This window comes from Haliotis cracherodii, unplaced genomic scaffold (assembly GCF_022045235.1).
Source record: "Haliotis cracherodii isolate W230 unplaced genomic scaffold, xgHalCrac1.p SCAF_10, whole genome shotgun sequence".
Classification (NCBI taxonomy): Eukaryota; Metazoa; Mollusca; class Gastropoda; order Lepetellida; family Haliotidae; genus Haliotis; species Haliotis cracherodii.
In genome coordinates this window covers 41,903,600-41,921,354 of record NW_027266265.1, presented here as the reverse complement: position 1 = coordinate 41,921,354, position 17,755 = coordinate 41,903,600, and the positions used below count along the sequence as shown (strand labels likewise).

Below are 17,755 nucleotides of genomic sequence, written 5' to 3'. Positions count from 1 at the left end.
GAAATGGTTGTAAGCGATAAATTCAAACGGAAATGAATATGATTTTAAAATAAGGAATAAACCGGAACATCATTGCATGTTATTTTTCCATTATGTATCCGCAAATGATAATAATTTTAGGAAAGTGAAATAATTTTATATGTTATATATATGTTATATCATAAGACATTTCCATAATTTATGTAAAATCACGCCAACTGTCAAACAATTATTCCTGGATCTGCGCGGAATAGGTCTGTCCGTAAAATAAAAGTAACCACGTGCGAATGGTACTTCCTGTTTACGATTCAGACGTGCTTTGGTGGGTAAAGGCTTTCTTTAATAAATATATGCTGACAAGCAAATATAACACAAACACCCATAGCATATGTATGTTTTCACTTGCAAACTATTGGTCAGTGCGGATTTGCAGTTGTCAGTAAGATTTGGACGATCATGATTGCAGTTACATTGACTCCTCGAGTGACCCTTTGAGGCACGGGATTTGAGCATGTTGAGTGGACGCATGGTCAGTTTTGGCTGTTGCAAAAGTCGAATTGAGGATGATAAACAAGTAGGGACCACAAAGCAAATCACTTTCCTTTTGAGTTTACTTTCTTAACACTCACCATTTATATCAGTGTCAGTGTGTAAATATGGAGCTGAAAAAAGATACAACATCCACTGATAATCATGGCACAATGTAGCCTAACCCTGTCATCAGTAAATTTTGTTTGTTTGTTGTTTAACGCCGCACTCAGCAATATTCCAGCTTTATAACAACGGTCTGTAAAATAATCAAGTCTGGACCACACAATCCAGTGATTGACATCATGAGCATCTGCCCACGCAAGTGAGATCAATGACATGCATCTCCCCAGTCAGCGAGCATGAACACCCGATCCCGTTAGTCTTCTTTTACGACAAACATAGTTGCCTTTTACGGCAAGCATGGGGGGACCTATTCTAGCCCGTATCTTCACGGGTCCATCAGTAAATATAACAATGCATTGAACATCAGTAAATATAACAATGCATTGAACAAGGATTTGTGAGTCAAACTTAAATCTTGTTCTTTTTGCAGTTGTACATTCTAATCATGGTCTCTAGCTCTGGATTAATTTCACTTTATGAACCATTATTGAAAGTTGTATTCATTTGAAAAATTCACGATTACTTATGGCCGATTACTTATTTTAATAATTATTGTTACTGTTTTGATTTTGATTTAGATTGCAATTTTGTCATTGGCTGTTTTGATTTCCCATTTTGATTACCATATCAACAATAACATTTGTGGTTATGAATATTTTAAGTTTACCCAAACCTTCTACCTTTTGTTCAGCATCTTCCAAGCTCCCATGACAAGATCAGTCGAGTATGGAGGCAACCCATCTGGCAAGGCTACGACAAGAGCAAGATAAAGCTATAGAGGAGACAGAGAATAAAATAGCACAATGGTAAGTGTCAAACAAGGGTATGCATGTGTTACAGTGTAATACTCAATTTGGAAAGATTTATGAATTTTCTTTGGTGATATGCCAAGAACTGGCATGCGAAATAATAATGAAAACAATGTTGTCATGACGAATTTGGGGTACATTTCTAAAAATCATGGTTATGGTCATGATTGATGGAGGAAATGACAGACACCCATAACTACTCTTGATGCACTGTAGCAGTGCATAAAATTCCCAGATTCCCAAATTCTTCAGACAAACGGACAAAGTTACAAGGTCATATGAATTGTTGCCAATCCAGAATTTGATACACGAACGAACAAAAGTAATAAAAGCTTAAACATGAGAATAGTACTGTTAAATGTTAGTTATCAGAAAATAACAATAAACTGATGGATTATCAACTTAGTAACTTTAACTCTTTGAAATTTTATTCATCAGCAATGTGTTTGAACTTTTACACTTAAATTACCTCTTACATTGAACTGAACTAGAATGCTTAGGTTATTTAGGGAATACAATTCTAGCCTGACCATCAGGCTAACAACTTTCTAAAACTGATTGTCCATCAGCAAAATAGACCGTCTCGGACTTTTTGACATTGACCAGGTACAAAGAATATTATTGTGCATCACTCAGTACTTTCTTTGTCTGCGTCCATTCTCAACGTTTGTGCGTACTGGACATGTATATTGTTATCCCTTGTCCACCTAGGCAGCAGTACCAGTCAGACTATGAAGCCCTACACAGGAGACTCAGGACTCTCCCAGACAAAGTGGAACATGATGTCATGGTAAGCACAGATCCCAGTTACAGGGATGTAACCTAACCTGAAATATGTACTTGCCCCAATAGTGAAAACGGTATTAGGCTCGCTCTCTTTTGTGATCAAGCAACTTACTCAGGGTATTTATGACATTAAGACACAGCTGCATATCTGGAAGTACCCATAATGCTTAAGGGTTACTTAGCACTTTACAGGTGTTTATTATCAGGTTTACCTTGACTTACAAAAGTGGGGGTCCAGGGAACCCCAATTATTAATTTTAAGGGTCCTGAACGTTTAGATAATTACTTTTGAGCCTGGGATGAATCAATGATCATGTGGACAGTGGTCATGATTGATGGATGAACTAACGCTGTGCTGTTGGTATAAGGAATTTTATTTTACACAATAATTTTTCTTCATCAATTCTCTATATTTGTGCTTCTCGTAAAAACATGATTATGACAATGATTACCCCATTAATATCCATGTTAAAATGATGCTCAAAGTTTCTGAAATAAGGGACACATAATTTTAATAACTTGCAGGTTCGTCGTTAAGGGGCCCCTTGCAATCTGAACCGCTTAGGATGTGCATATTTTTCAATATGTTTGATAAGTTGTTGATCAATATCACTCAGTTATTAATGATTATTGGTTTATAGAAGATGTGGAAATAATCAAATTGGTACTTGTTAATATGTTAAAGTCATTGTTTGGTGATACCGTATGTACAAGTTGCTTGAGGAAGTGTATACATGTGTTTAGATAGCCATTGTCATGTTTCCACTGCAGAGGAGATAGACTGTCCTTTGGGAATTTAAAGAAAGCCACAGCCTTGTAACAAAATGTGCTTCTGTGTAAGGGAGATAACTCTGTGAAATGTTTTGTCAACGTTGAATGGATGTCAGGAAAGTACTATTCCTTGCTAAGTGGATGCAGCTGATCTGATGTGTTGTTTTATTGCAGACAATGCAGACAATTGTTTAATTGTTTAATTGTTTAAATCTTAGTTTCAGCTTTGGGGAAAAGTTTAATCTTTATCTTGTGTCATGACTATCTCTCATACAGACCCTGAAACAAAACTAACTGAAATCCCCAAGCAAGTCTATAAGACTTTGGCAAGTCTAGATTTCTTCATTTAAGGACTTGATTCTCTGGGCTCCTCCCTATTATATATGTAAAGAGAGAAAAAAACAAGTTCTCACAATATTTTCATTTCAGAGACAACTTGTAAGTCAACCATGTTTAGTTTCACTGTTCACGAAATTGTTGAATGTTGGCAGGTGCCCTTTGGTTCCCTGGCCTTCATGCCTGGCCGACTGGTCCACACTAATGAGGTGATGGTGCTGCTTGGAGACAACTGGTTTGTGGAGAGATCCGCCAAACAAGCTGCAGAAATTGTCTCCAGGAGGATCAAAGGTAGATAACTGCACATGGAATGAATCATTGTTTTTACTGTATCTGTCATCTTTGTGTTACTTAAAGATCCCACTAGAATCCACATATGGCCTAAAATTAGCACCATCAAACCAGGAATAAATCATATGCTTGCCGTTTTTAAAAGGTGACTATGCTTGTCGTAAAAGGCGACTTACGGGATCGGGTGGTCAGGCTCGCTGATTTGGTTGATGCATGTCATCGATCCCAATTGCGTGGGTCTATGCTCATGATATTAATCACTGGATTGTCTTGTCAAGACTTGATTATTTACAGACAGCCGTCATATAGCTGGAACATTGCTGAGTGCGGCGTTAAACAACAAACCAACCAACCAACCCTATATTAAAAAACATTAGTAATGGAGTAAGAAAACACGTTTGTTGCAGCCGTGGAGGAGAGCCTTGAGAAGTTGAGGGAGGAGAAGAGACTGTTGAGTCCACGCCAGGTGTTCACACAGGAGCTGGAGGACATGGCTCAGGTGAGTGTACAGGTGTTCACACAGGAGCTGGAGGACATGGCTCAGGTGAGTGTACAGGTGTTCACCCAGGAGCTGGAGGACATGGCTCAGGTGAGTGTACAGGTGTTCACACAGGAGCTGGAGGACATGGCTCAGGTGAGTGTACAGGTGTTCACACAGGAGCTGGAGGACATGGCTCAGGTGAGTGTACAGGTGTTCACACAGGAGCTGGAGGACATGGCTCAGGTGAGTGTACAGGTGTTCACACAGGAGCTGGAGGACATGGCTCAGGTGAGTGTACAGGTGTTCACCAAGGAGCTGGAGGACATGGCTCAGGTGAGTGTACAGGTGTTGACTGGAGGACATGGCTCAGGTGAGTGTACAGGTGTTGACTGGAGGACATGGCTCAGGTGAGTGTACAGGTGTTGACTGGAGGACATGGCTCAGGTGAGTGTAGAGGTGTTGACTGGAGGACATGGCTCAGGTGAGTGTACAGGTGTTGACTGGAGGACGTGGCTCAGGTGAGTGTAGAGGTGTTGACTGGAGGACATGGCTCAGGTGAGTGTACAGGTGTTGACTGGAAGACATGGCTCAGGTGAAGGTACAGGTGTGTACAGGTGTTGACTGGATGACATGGCTCAGGTGAGTGTACAAGTGTGTTGAGTCAACACCTGTACACACCTGTACACTCACCTGAGCCATGTCCTCCAGTTAACTGGCTCAGGTGAGTGTACATGACATGGCTCAGGTGAGCGTAGAGGTGTTCACTGGAGGACATGGCTCAGGTGAGAGTACAGGTGTTCACTGAAGGACATGTTGACAAGAGGACATGGCTCAGCTGAGTGTAGAGGTGTTCACTAGAGGACATGGCACAGGTGAACAGGATCCTTCTTGTATGACATGATCTTTGGCTAAGAAACGTGCGTGTTGCTCCCTCCCCCACTGACTTGTGTGCACTCCTGCTGGGCTGTGTGGATCCAGTGTTGACTGATACCAAGCTGATTGTAACCATGGGTTACAACAGATCACTGCAACATTGCTTTGGGGATGATGGTTAATAGTCAATGAAATACACTTAGTGCAAAATAAAACTACTAATCTTTATTACTCATCTGTGAGGGGCGGTCGGGTAGCCTAGTGGTTAAAGCGTTCGCTCGTCACGCCGAAGACCAGGGTTCGATTCCCGACATGGGTACAATGTGTGAAGCCCATTTCTGGTGTCCCCCGCCGTGATATTTCTGGAATATTGCTAAAAGCGGCGTAAAACCATACTCACTCACTCACTACTCATCTGTAGCTCGTGTATTTTGTGTGAAAAATTGAAATGAAAAATGCTGGTAAAACCCTGGAATGTGAATAGTGCCAGTAATAGTTTCAATTCTTTTCAGGGCTCCTCAGACATGAAAGAAATTGTAGAAAAGTATGATTCTGACACAGAAAAAGAATGGCGAGGTAACATATGCATTTGTTATTTACTAAGGGTGTGAGGTATTATCGGTACATTGGTAAATAGAGGTTCATTCTTTCCAAGATGGCTGCGTATTTATTGACTGAGTAAACATCATATTGTACCAGCATCTTGTTTGGTTACATTTATAAACTTCAATTCAAACCTTAATGTATCAGATTGCTGTTGAATTCAAAATTTATGATTAAACAATATATTATGATACGTATCGCGATACATCCTTGTGCACTTTAAACCTCCAAAATCCATCCCCATTATTTACTGTGTCTTCTATGTGTTGTATTACATTTGTGGTCACTTTCTTTTAAGGACCAGACATGTTTTTCATTGTTAGCATGTATGTTCCTTAACAAACATACTTAATGCTGCATCATTACTTGAAGAGACATAAAATGTCTGCCTGCTCCCTCACTGTGTGGTCAAGGGGACATAACTCTTCACACCATGTTGCCATTGCGTGTGTGTGCCTAAAGTTGAACTGTTTGTTGTTTAGTCAGTGGAATCATCTCCAGTGGCTAGTGACAGTGATGTGGTCACACACTACACATATCTTAGTTCACAAGGAGAACAATTTACGGTGGGTCCAGATTAACCATTAGGAGAGAAGCAAAATCAACAAACATTCTAGATTTCTGTGCCCTTCTAAAGCCGCACTGTAATATTCCAACTAGAGGATGGTGTTCTGTAAATGTTAAGTCTGGACCAGACCTTTCAGTGATCAACATGAACATCGATCCATGCAATTAGGATACAATGACATGCATCAACCAAGTCAGCGTGCCTAACCACCGATCCCGTTAGTCGACTCTAATGACAAGCATGGGTTGCTGAAGACCAGTTGGGTTGTATTCATGAATTTGTAATGAATTTATGTTGTAGTGCAACATAAGAAGAATGTTCGAGTTTATCGAGAAAAGTTGAAAAAGGACAAATCTACACCAAAGCCTGAGAAGAAAGATGAGCCAGTGAGTGATGAGGCGTTGTGGGCGCGGTTGGACGAACTCGAGAAGCTAGAAGCAGAACAGCATGAGTTTGACAAGTAAGCATTCTGGCTCTTTAGATGATTTTTTAACTAACAGGACCGCCTTCGTGGTCTAGTGGTAGAGCATCCGCCAGAAGAGGGAAGGTCCAGGGTCATACCAAAAGACATTAAAATATGGTACTTTTTGTTACCCTGTCTGATGCTCGGCATTAAGGGGCTAAAACAAGGACTGGTGAGCTCGGAGTCAGTATACTGTGTCTGAGGGTTATTCATGTTAAACTGCGGCATGGTATCTCAGTGAGTTAGCACTATAAATCGGCATCAATCCAAACTAGTACAAGCAGCCACACACATAAACACGTGCATGCACGTCGCTATATAAGTGCAATAATCTTGGACGCGACGTTAAATCCCATTTCACCTCACCTTGAACTAACATATCTAATAGGTGCATTTTACAATGATATGATTATACCAACAAATGCTACTGCTGGAAAAGTTTCAGAAAAAATTGCATGGACACCAGCTTTTGCTTGCAACTGAAAATCCATTGGGCCGGACTGGTGGAGGTTGACGTCATGCGGAGTGTATGCTCAATGTGAAGTCATCTGTGTGCCCAGGAGCAAATGTTCCACCCATTGCACGGATTATTCAGATCTGCTGGTTCAGATGTCATGCCGTGAATTTCCTAAGGTTGTTTGGCAGTAATATAAAGGTAAATTTGTTTCTCTGTTTTACATAATCCTGAATTTGTTTCCTCAGAATGGACGACGATGTGGAAGAGGCAGGTGTCACAACCAAGGGGAGACAACCTAGTCCTCCCCCAGCAGAGCAGCAGCGTCGGGTGTCGTGGGCAGATGAAGCAAGGCATGATGGGAGTGACACGGAAAGTGACGAGGAGGAAGAGGAAGAGAGTACATCGGCTAGTGACTACGACACTGACACGGAGGAGGAGATGGCCCGGACACAGATGTCCCGCATAACATTTACTCATTCTAGTCCACAGAAGGTATTTCTGGCAGGGAGTCGCCTGGGTCTGTCTGTATCTGAGTCTTAGGGGCTCCTTCATGCCCCGGAATATTGTCACCTACCTACAACAAATATACCGTATTTGACGTAATAAGCGCCCAGGGCGCTCTCAAATTTAGAAATAGAGGGCTCTTTTAAGAAAATTATTTTGGTGAAAAAAACAGAGTTGAAAGATAAATTTCGTGGTTTATGCTGACAGCCTGAAATGTTTATGTACGACAGATATATTTTTCCAACATGTGATGATTAGTAATGTCTATCCTAGTACAGTTTGTTTTTTGTTTAACGCCGCACTCAGCAATATTCCAGCTATATGACAGCGGTCTGTAAATAATCAAGTCTGGACCAGACAATCCAGTGATTGACATCATGAACATCGATCCACGCAATTTGGATACAATGATATGCATCAACCAAGTCAGCAAGCCTGACCACCCAATCCCGTTAGTCGCCCCTTACGACAAACATAGTCGCCTTTAAAGGCAAGCATGGGTTGCTGAAGACCTATTCTACCCCGGATCTTCACGGGTCAGTCGTACAGTTCACTTCACTGACAGAAAATACGAAATAGCACACAAAAACAAGATTTATCCAGAAGCTGAAAGAACATAAAGAAGCAATGAACAATGGTAACTTGAATGATGAGGATTCGTTCAAGGGAGGCTACTCTTTATACCACTAACTCCCCAGACTACTTTTTGACATACACAGACTGGCGACATGCGGTGTACGTGATCTTCAAACATTTTAGTGGCATCTTAACTAGAGGTTCGCGATATTACCGGTATACCGGTATACCAGTATACCAGGATATGAAATACCAATGAATACATACCACAATACATTTGGAAAATACCAGTATATTGTGTTTTTCAAAATCATGCATATCATGTTGTTGGAATATTTTACACTGGTACCAACTCAATTGGAAACTAAGAAATTAGCAACTTTTTCCTGTGGTCGAAACAGTGAAACTATTTGCATGACCATAGCAACATCTAACAAAATACGAATTGTCAAAAACATGCAGGGGGATTACAAATTACAAATGAAAGTTTGTATGAAGTATGTTGTGGTACGTATCGCAAACATGGATTATTATTGTTATAAATTGCTATACAAGATTCAGGCCAATATCACTAACCTTAACACTGCTCTAGTCTGAAGCCCTGTGCCATTGCATAATGGCAACTTTCTTGACCGAGAGAAAAATCAGGAATGGACAGTCTCAAGATTCATGGTGATTCTCATCAGAGTAGTAATGATAAATTATGTATCCTAACCTGATATGTTCACCCTGGTGTATTTTGATCCTTGGTTTGGGTGACCAGTGTCTAATAACTGCCTGCCTGCCTGCCCATGGCTGGTAACTTTTCTGTCGGGCTGTCTGAAATTTTACTCCACCTGCTCGAATACTTTCATATTCAGTTTTATCACAACTTCTGTGTAGATTTTCAAGTAATTGTTTGCATTATTTCACTTGAATCAAGACGTGATTTGTCTCATATTTTTCACGATTTTTCAATATTAAAAATGTCTTTATGTGAGCAGGTAACTTTGATGATGGGCAGGAAACATATATCAGTCACCTACCCGACTGTCTTGTTGTGTTTTAAGATTATTTCAAACACTGCCTGTGACCAAGGCTTTAACGACAGTGGTGAACGTTTAAGACCTGCAAACTTTGCTTTCCTTCCATGTTAAACTGTAACATTGTGATACACCTGAGGGGCAGTCGGGTAGCTCACTGGTTAAATGTTGCTCGTCACGCCGAAGACCCGGTTTTGATTCCCGACACGGGTACAATGTGTGAAGCCCTGGTGTCCCCCACCGTGATATTGCTGGAATATTGCTAAAAGCGGCGTAAAACCACACTCACTCACTCACTCACTGATACACCTGAAATAGTGTTCACAGTGAAATTAAACTCTACTCACAATACAATATTGACCTTTACTTTCAGTCTTCAACCGAGGGCACAAGTACCTCCAACACAGAGGACAGTGGTGAGGTCCCCCAGATTCAGAGTCCCAGTGATATCTATAAACAATTCCTGGAGACGCCACAGCCAAAGTCAATTCTAAAGAAGAAGAAGACCAAAGACAGAACAATGCAGGAAAGAAAGGCAGCTGAGCTAGAGAGGGAGAAGGCAAAAGCCAAAGCTGCTGAAGACCTAAAGGTCAGTTTATCCCAGTCAGCAATATTACTGGTACTTCTTGGGGTGTGGGGGCATGGGTGGCCCTGTCATCTAAAGAGCCGCATAAGGCTGTGAGGAGTTGCATCCCTTGAGCAAGCCAGAAACCTATCATCCAGGGTTCGAGTCCCTGTTCACCCCGAAAATCTTTCTAGCTTTGTCAGCATCATACCTCACTCACTCACTCACTCATAATTCATGAGTGGAAAGGGTGAATGTGATGGTTGTACTTTGGGGGGACACTTTGTTCAAGATTGGGGGTTACTAAGTTTTATAGAAAAACCACAAGGGGGAACTTAAAATATCTGCCCAGTTTGTCATACCTACTGTACTTCAGAGTCTTCTAATAGAATGAGACAGGTCCCTGTAAACTAGAGTTACAATGTAACATGTCAGTTACAAGCTGCCAGATGTAACCAAATAGTAAGAACAGCTCTTGACATTTGCTGTCAGAACTTCCAGAAAAGGTAAATAATGCTCCAACATTTAACGGTGTGTTCAGTTATTTTGTTGCAGAATGCACCAGAAAATTCTCACCACCGCACCAACCCTTATCTTATGACCAGACCCGTATGATCCATGCTGTTCAATGCCATACTTATAAGTCTATGATTTGTTTGTTGTTTAATGCCGCACTCAGCAATATTCCAGCTATATGATGGCGGTCTGTAAATAATCTAGTCTGGACCAGACAATCCAGTGATTGACATCATGAGCATCAATCAACACAATTGGGATACGATGACATGCATCAACCACGTCAGCGAGTCTGACCACCCGATCCTCTAAGTCACCTTTTACGGCAAGCATGGGTTGCTGAAGACCTATTCAACCCCGATGTTCGAAGGTCTGACATTCTGGACACTATGTACTCTATGATGGTTGTAGGGCTGAGATGGTTTTGTAGGGAGGTACCTAGGGCCTGGTAATAACATCATTCTAGTTTTGTGACCTTCGTAATTACCATGGTCAGGGGTGAGAATCTTCCGCGGATCCGAGAATTTCTGCGAATTTTAGTGACCACAAACTTGTTAAAAATCTGATGGCTTCTCCCATTAACACCCCTAAGTTATGGACCACGCTCCATTGCAAGTAAGTGTTAGCTGAAAAGAAAAATATCCAATCTCATCCCTGCATACTGCGACGTGATTTAGTCACAGTGTCAGCCATATATGCCAGGCAAGTATTTCTCAGAATGTTTTTTTCATGGGAGACAACTCCTCAAACCAGAACTCAACCAGATTATATGAAGCGTCATAAAATCAAAATCTCTCCTTTCCTGTGCACGAAGACTACATGAAGCGTCATAAAATCCTCCCCTTGACGTTGCAGGGAGATAACCCTTCATACCAGATTTCTTCTGACAGTACCAGATTTATCCAAACAACATGAAGTGTCATTAAATCTCACGCCTTGCCTTGCCAACCAGAATCATTGGGGTCCGACAATCTAAACTATTCCCATTTTGGTCGGGTTTTTTTAATGGAGAAAACAAAATGGTAAAGGTAGGCAAAAGGCGGAAAAGGTTTTAATTGTGTTTCAGTGAGGAGTAGGTGCATCCTGTTGTATTTAAAGCCTGTTTCTGACTGTAATAAACTAAGGACACCAGTTAAATATCAAGATTCCGCAAATGAGGTTTATGGTAAAATCAGTTTTGAACAGATTCACGAAGTTTTCACTCCTTAATAACACAATCATAACTTCATTAAATTTTTATGAAATATAAATTCATATTTTATAAGTTGTCAATTGAACCACTCCACCTCTTTAATAGTGTATACTAGCATCTACATGTACTTACATTTATCTAGCGGAGGTGGCAGTAGTATGGGTAGAACCATTATACATGTTTTTGCACACAGAACCCATGATAAATATTGCAGAGTTATCTCCCTTTGACCTGAATGCTGATAAAGAGCCTTTATATGCCACCACTTTTCGATTTGAGGTTTTAATTGAATTCAGTTTCTTGTTTTGATTGATATGGAGATCTTTATGCTTCTGAAGGCTATTTTGGTACTTTCCTCAAACCAAGAATATTCTTCACTTTTTGTTCTTCCTGGGATTGGCATCAAATCTGGTTGCACTAAGTCTATTAGAGATTTGAGTGTGGATGCAAGTTATTGTGATTACTTCAGTGAAACAGACTGCTGTTGAGACATCTATACCTTAGATTCAGTTTTGTTTTTATCTCTGTTTCATGTATGTCTTGTGTACATTGTAGAATAAACCCATGAAGATCCGGGGTAAAATAGGCCTATAGCAAACCCATGCTTGTCGTAAGAGGTGACTATGCTTCTTGTAAGTGGTGACTAATGGGATCGGGTGGTCAGGCTCACTGACTTGGTTGATACATGTCATCGATCCCAAATTCGATGTTCATGATATTAATCACTGGATTGTCTGGTCCAGACTCAATTATTTACAGACCACCGTCATATAGCTGGAATATTGCTGAGTGTGGCGTTAAACAACAAACCAACCAAACCAATCTTATTGCCTCACAAATAGGTATTTCATTTGGGTAAAATATATTTATTGTAACTTTTATTAAACATTTCACATAAGAAAAATGGCTGCAATATTGCTAATAGTCCCTCACTCAAAAATGATGCCAGTACAAAAAACAAAACCAGTTGTGATAGAATTTGAATTTGAGGAACTCTTAGAACTCCTGTTTGGATCTAGTTTGGTCAGTTCATTTCAAAAGTCCTCAAGGCACAGACTTGCTTTTTGGACCCGTACTCTAATCCATTGTTGTCACTGTCTTAATCCAGGTATTGTAGACAGCCTGCTGCAACTTGATTGTCTAATTGCAGTCTTTATTATGAGGATTACCGCTCCTGCATGTTTACAATGCATTCAGCAGCAGCTCATAATTGCCTGACAACTTCTTCTGTGTTTAATCACCTCAGGCTATAGCCTCCAATCAAACTGAGACTTTTTTTTAAAAAGTTATTAATCTGTAACATTGCCTTAAGGAAAATAGCATCTTCTTTTTGTTGTGCAGATGTAGTGGTCAGACGTATGTGTTTTGAGGTAGGGAGATTTAGCCAGGTGTGACAGTGTGTTTATTGCGTGGACAGGGGGGTCATAGATGATGAATGGGGTAATGTTTTGTCTTTTTTATGTGACTGGCGGTTTTATTGGCTCCGAGGTCTGCCATCTGTGACATTAGGTAACTGTAAATGATATTTGACATTGAACTGTATCTTGAAAGAGGGAGACAGGTTATGGTGGCAAATAGAGATTAGTCTCGGATTGTGTGTCTGTCTGTGTGTGTGTGTGTGTGTGGGTGGGGGGGGGGTGAAAATTTGACACAGCAACATAGGGATGCTGCCAACATAAAATAAAAACGTGAAAAAATGTTACATGAAATGGGTTATTCAGCAAAATATGAATATACAGTTCTAAGACCGATCCCACTGGCCCATTCACCCGTATAATAAAAGAACAGTCTGAAAAAAATATATTTTGGTCTGATATACTGCTGAATCAGCAAAAAAATAACCTCTGTGAAAAGACTTAATAGCTGCTTGAGCCGACTTTGCACGAGGATAAAAATTAAATATTGACAATATTGTTTGACATGTTTAATAGAGAATGAACTGCTTTTAAGCATCTCTGTGTTTGTCACATTATGAAATAAATTCTTATTTCAAGAGGGTATCTCGCAGGACACTAAGCTCAGGTCAGCCCTGGCAGCAATGTTTTACAGTAAGCCTCATGACCTATTGTCTGAGAACATGTTTACTAAAAAAAAAAAATAACAACTGAATTTAAGTTTTTGTACGAGTTATTTCAGAACAAGAAAGGCAACAGCCCAAAGTTCACAATACGTGGAATTTATATGACATGTTCAGTTTTGACATGTCATTTTTTCATAATTAACAGGTTTTTTTCCATAAATGCTTTCTTGCAAACTGTACAAACAATAGAAAGTGCAAGCTTAGCATGTGGTAAAAGTCGAGGTATTCGTACATGTGATGATCATGTCATTATGTGTTGCTACTGGTGGCAATAAAATGGAATTTGTTTTGTAGATGTACAGACATTGCAGGCTCAGATTATCTTGGAATATTTTTAATGTCTGGCATTTTTATGTTAAGCATATAATTATTTTATTGCATGTGTTCTCTTGTTGGATGAACCTGAAGCTATTTGCTGATATAGATGTTGGTAGTTTTGCTTGAGACATGGAGATTACCCATAGACTGGGGCCTGTCTCATACACTGGTCATTAACTGTCTGTAGGAGAGAAAGAGCATCAGATACAAACATAACAGTTAATTAGCTATCTATTTGCCACAAGGCAAAGACGGCTTGATTGAATGTAGTCTTAATTATATCTGATCATTTTGTGTTAAAGGCAGTCTGGAAAAACAAACATGCACACATTTGTTTATCACCTCACAAGATGTTTGAGGTCATATTTGTCGTTGATTAAATTAATTAATTAAACTCCCCCCCCCCCCAACCACCACCACCAACAACATTTCTTTTTCAAATATAACAATCCAAAACCAAAGTGAGATTGAATGTATGTCATTGTCTTGGCCATGTTGACCGACCAGACTGCCTCCGTGGTTTAGTTGTCCGCCCGGAGAGCGGAAGGTCTGGGGTTCGATCCCCGGCCGCGTCATACCTTAAGACGTTAAAAGATGGTACTTGTTGTTTCCCTGTCTGGTTGTCAGCATTAAGGGGCTAAAACAAGGACTGGTCGGCTCGGAGTCAGTATACTGTGTCTGAGTGGGGTAGTCATGTTAAACTGCAGCATGGTATCTCAGTGTGCTGGCACTGTAAGCGCCATAATCTTGGATGCGACATTAAACCCCATTTCACCTCACCTCACCATGTGGACCATTGTTTTCAGTCCCTTTCGCATGTTGACCAATAGCCAAATTAATATTGAAGATATTTCATGTAATATACTTGCATCTTTTACACAATTGAGCCACAGATAAGCAGTGGAGGCGTTTGACCTTAACTGTCCTTGAATCTACTTGTATAACTTTGTGAAGTGTATTTCAGATATTGTATATATATGACTGTCGTTGCTCAAAGACCACTAGTAAGACAGGTCTTGAATATAAGCATTCTTATTCATTTTGAAATACATCTTTTTTTCAGAATGCCTTCACTGGCACAGTGGTAGAAAACCCCACCCGTGGTGCCGGTACCGCGGAAACATGCACAGCACCACCAACACGACCCGTGTCTAAGTTCCGTGCCCAGAGACAGCAGCGAGGTGGCGCCAAGAGGTAGCACACGGTCCAAGACAATCGGTGTGGCTGTAACATGGGAATGTAAGACTGAACAGTGACATGTGTCAGGTACAACTTGTTGCTGATGAATAACTCGTATGAACGTGGTGATTCTGTTCTTGCTGTGGTTGTCAGTTGTTGCTATTGGATGCTTGGACACTTCAAGATGTTTCTTAAGGATTGTTGATGGAAGAAAACGAAACTAAGCGTGTTATAGCACTTTTGGGAAAGGAATTTATTTTCCAATTAGTCAGTGACTAATGAAATACCAAGGACATTCCCTTGTCCTTGATTGTTGAACAATTTCGAGAATATTGAAAATGTTGCTTTTCTTGATACTGCTGTTGTTATCATTTATAGTTTTATTTTTTAATTGAATCGGATGCCGCTGCTGGGGATTCTTTGATAGAATTGGTCCCGCCACCTTTGAAACCAGCATTTGTTTGAGATTTTATGCTGTAATAGTTATTACTATAACATGCAAATGCCCAGTATATGAAAAATAAATAAAGGAATGAAGCATAAAATATGTTTGTGTTCAGTGTCATGACACTTGATACATACAATATCGATAAGATCTGGGATTGACACAAAATTGCAGGCCTCGTTTTCATATATGTTGTATATACTGGTGGAAATAACTAAGGGCACAGTGTAAGGGCACGGTTTCATCTACGTGACATCCTGTACCGCAGTGTTTTATGAGGCCATGCATTTAAATTTTATGTTTCACGGATGGATTCCAGCTTTTCCACAAAAGGTCAGTCGTAATAAAAATAAATATAAATAGCTATGTCATTCATTCATTCATTCATTCATTCTTTCATTCATTCATTCATTCATTCATTCATTCATTCATTCATTCATTCATTCATTCATTCATTCATTCATTCATCCATATGAAAATCATTCTGCGGTTGCCTCTTGAATCACTGATAGTGATGTACACATGGAATTTGTATGTAAAATATTTTTTTGTATAAGAAGGACTATATTACTAGGTGGAGAGATAATAAAAATAAATACTTCTAAGTTTCATTTTTATCTTTTCCAGCAGCTTTTCAATAGGTGCGGCCCTGTGAAACAAAAAATAAATAATGTGTGGCCTGATGGTTGTTGAGCTCAGTACCAGGTTTTCTGGGGTATGATGCACACTGTTTCCAGACAGGAGTTACACAAAGGATTAGGAAGGTTAACTGTCTTGTTTTGTTGGTATGGATTTCTGTAGAATACAGAAGTAACCATTCTTCAAGTTTATTTATGTAGGATGAAGCACATCAAAAGGTTTTTATGATATTTAAAACCTGCATCCTCAGGATAAAACCAAGGGGCTGACGCCCTAGGATAAGAATTTTAAATATAAAAATCCAAGGGGAAGTGTTTTATCTTATGAACCGAAAAAAAGAAACTTAAAACAACATTTATGGACATGTTTATGTTTCAAACATACTTTCCATGAACCTTAGGAAATAGGCGTAAAATATCTGTTGCTGGTGCAAGGTTCTTGAAAAAGACATTCTCAAAAGCATTGCAATGATGCAGTACAGATGGTGGTGAATATACCCTGCTTCATTAGGGTCCTAGCACCTATACTGAACCATCACACTGAAAACAGAAGTTGAAATCCCTAAGTCACATTAGAGTTGGAATTGGTCTTCATCAACTCATGCTTGTTGTAAGAGGCGACTTGCAGGATCGGGGTGGTCAGGCTGGTTGATGCATGTCATCGTATCCCAATTGCATGGATCGATGCTCATGATGTCAATCACTGTATTGTCTGGTCAGGACTCGATTGTTTACAGACTGTTGTCATATAGCTGGAATATTGCTGAGTGTGGTGTTAAACAAGAAACAAATATATTAAATTGCAGAAGTTATTGGTTTTTAATTCTTGGAGGGAGAGTTCATGGAGAAATACTTCTGTAAGTGTGACAGTCTAATGTTAGAAATTAAGGGTTGTTGTGGGGTTTTTGAGGTTTGTTGCTATTATATATGACTCTAAGGACACCCTAAATATTTGACCTTTAAAATTAAGTTATTTTGGGGTTCCCAGTGCAGGCCTGCCTGTTATCAAGACAGCGGGAACCATCAAACATTCTGACTGCAGACTATGATGACAGTAGTCCTAACAAGGACAGACTGATCCCATGTTACATCTCGTTGTGTCACATGGCAGCTGCGAGCTCCGTGGTACTGTTAGCTGAAGTGTGCAGGGGTATTAATGCCAGCCATGTTACTGTTAGAGGGCTATAACCTTGTATCACCTGCCACCACTAGTACTGTTATACAAGGTAGACAGATATTAATATCAGCCTTCTTGCTGTTAGAAGGCTATAACCTTGTATTACCTGACACCAGTGATACTGTTATACAGGGTAGACAGATATTAATGCCAGCCATGTTACTGTTAGAAGGCTATAACCTTGTATCACCCGACACCAGTGATACTGTTATACAAGGTAGACAAATATTAATGCCAGTATTGTTACTGTTAGAAGGCTATAACCTTGTATCACCCGACACCAGTGATACTGTTATACAAGGTAGACAGATGTTAATGCCAGTATTGTTACTGTTAGAAGGCTATAACCTTGTATTACCTGACACCAGTGATACTGTTATACAGGGTAGACAGATATTAATGCCAGCCATGTTACTGTTAGAAGGCTATAACCTTGTATCACCCGACACCAGTGATACTGTTATACAAGGTA

At 40.0% G+C, this 17,755-nt stretch overlaps 1 protein-coding gene across 1 annotated transcript; it reads left to right on the top strand.

Annotated features, from left to right (window-relative positions):
- The first annotated feature begins 1,329 nt into the window (after positions 1–1,329).
- LOC139450769 (unconventional prefoldin RPB5 interactor-like) lies at positions 1,330–16,025 on the top strand. Its single transcript, XM_071232601.1, has 9 exons — positions 1,330–1,439; positions 2,154–2,232; positions 3,491–3,626; positions 4,034–4,125; positions 5,493–5,556; positions 6,452–6,611; positions 7,317–7,563; positions 9,547–9,762; positions 14,908–16,025. The coding sequence occupies exons 1-9, from the start codon at positions 1,360–1,362 to the stop codon at positions 15,040–15,042; spliced, it is 1,209 nt and encodes a 402-aa protein (XP_071088702.1). The 5' UTR covers positions 1,330–1,359; the 3' UTR covers positions 15,043–16,025.
- The last annotated feature ends 1,730 nt before the right edge of the window (positions 16,026–17,755 follow it).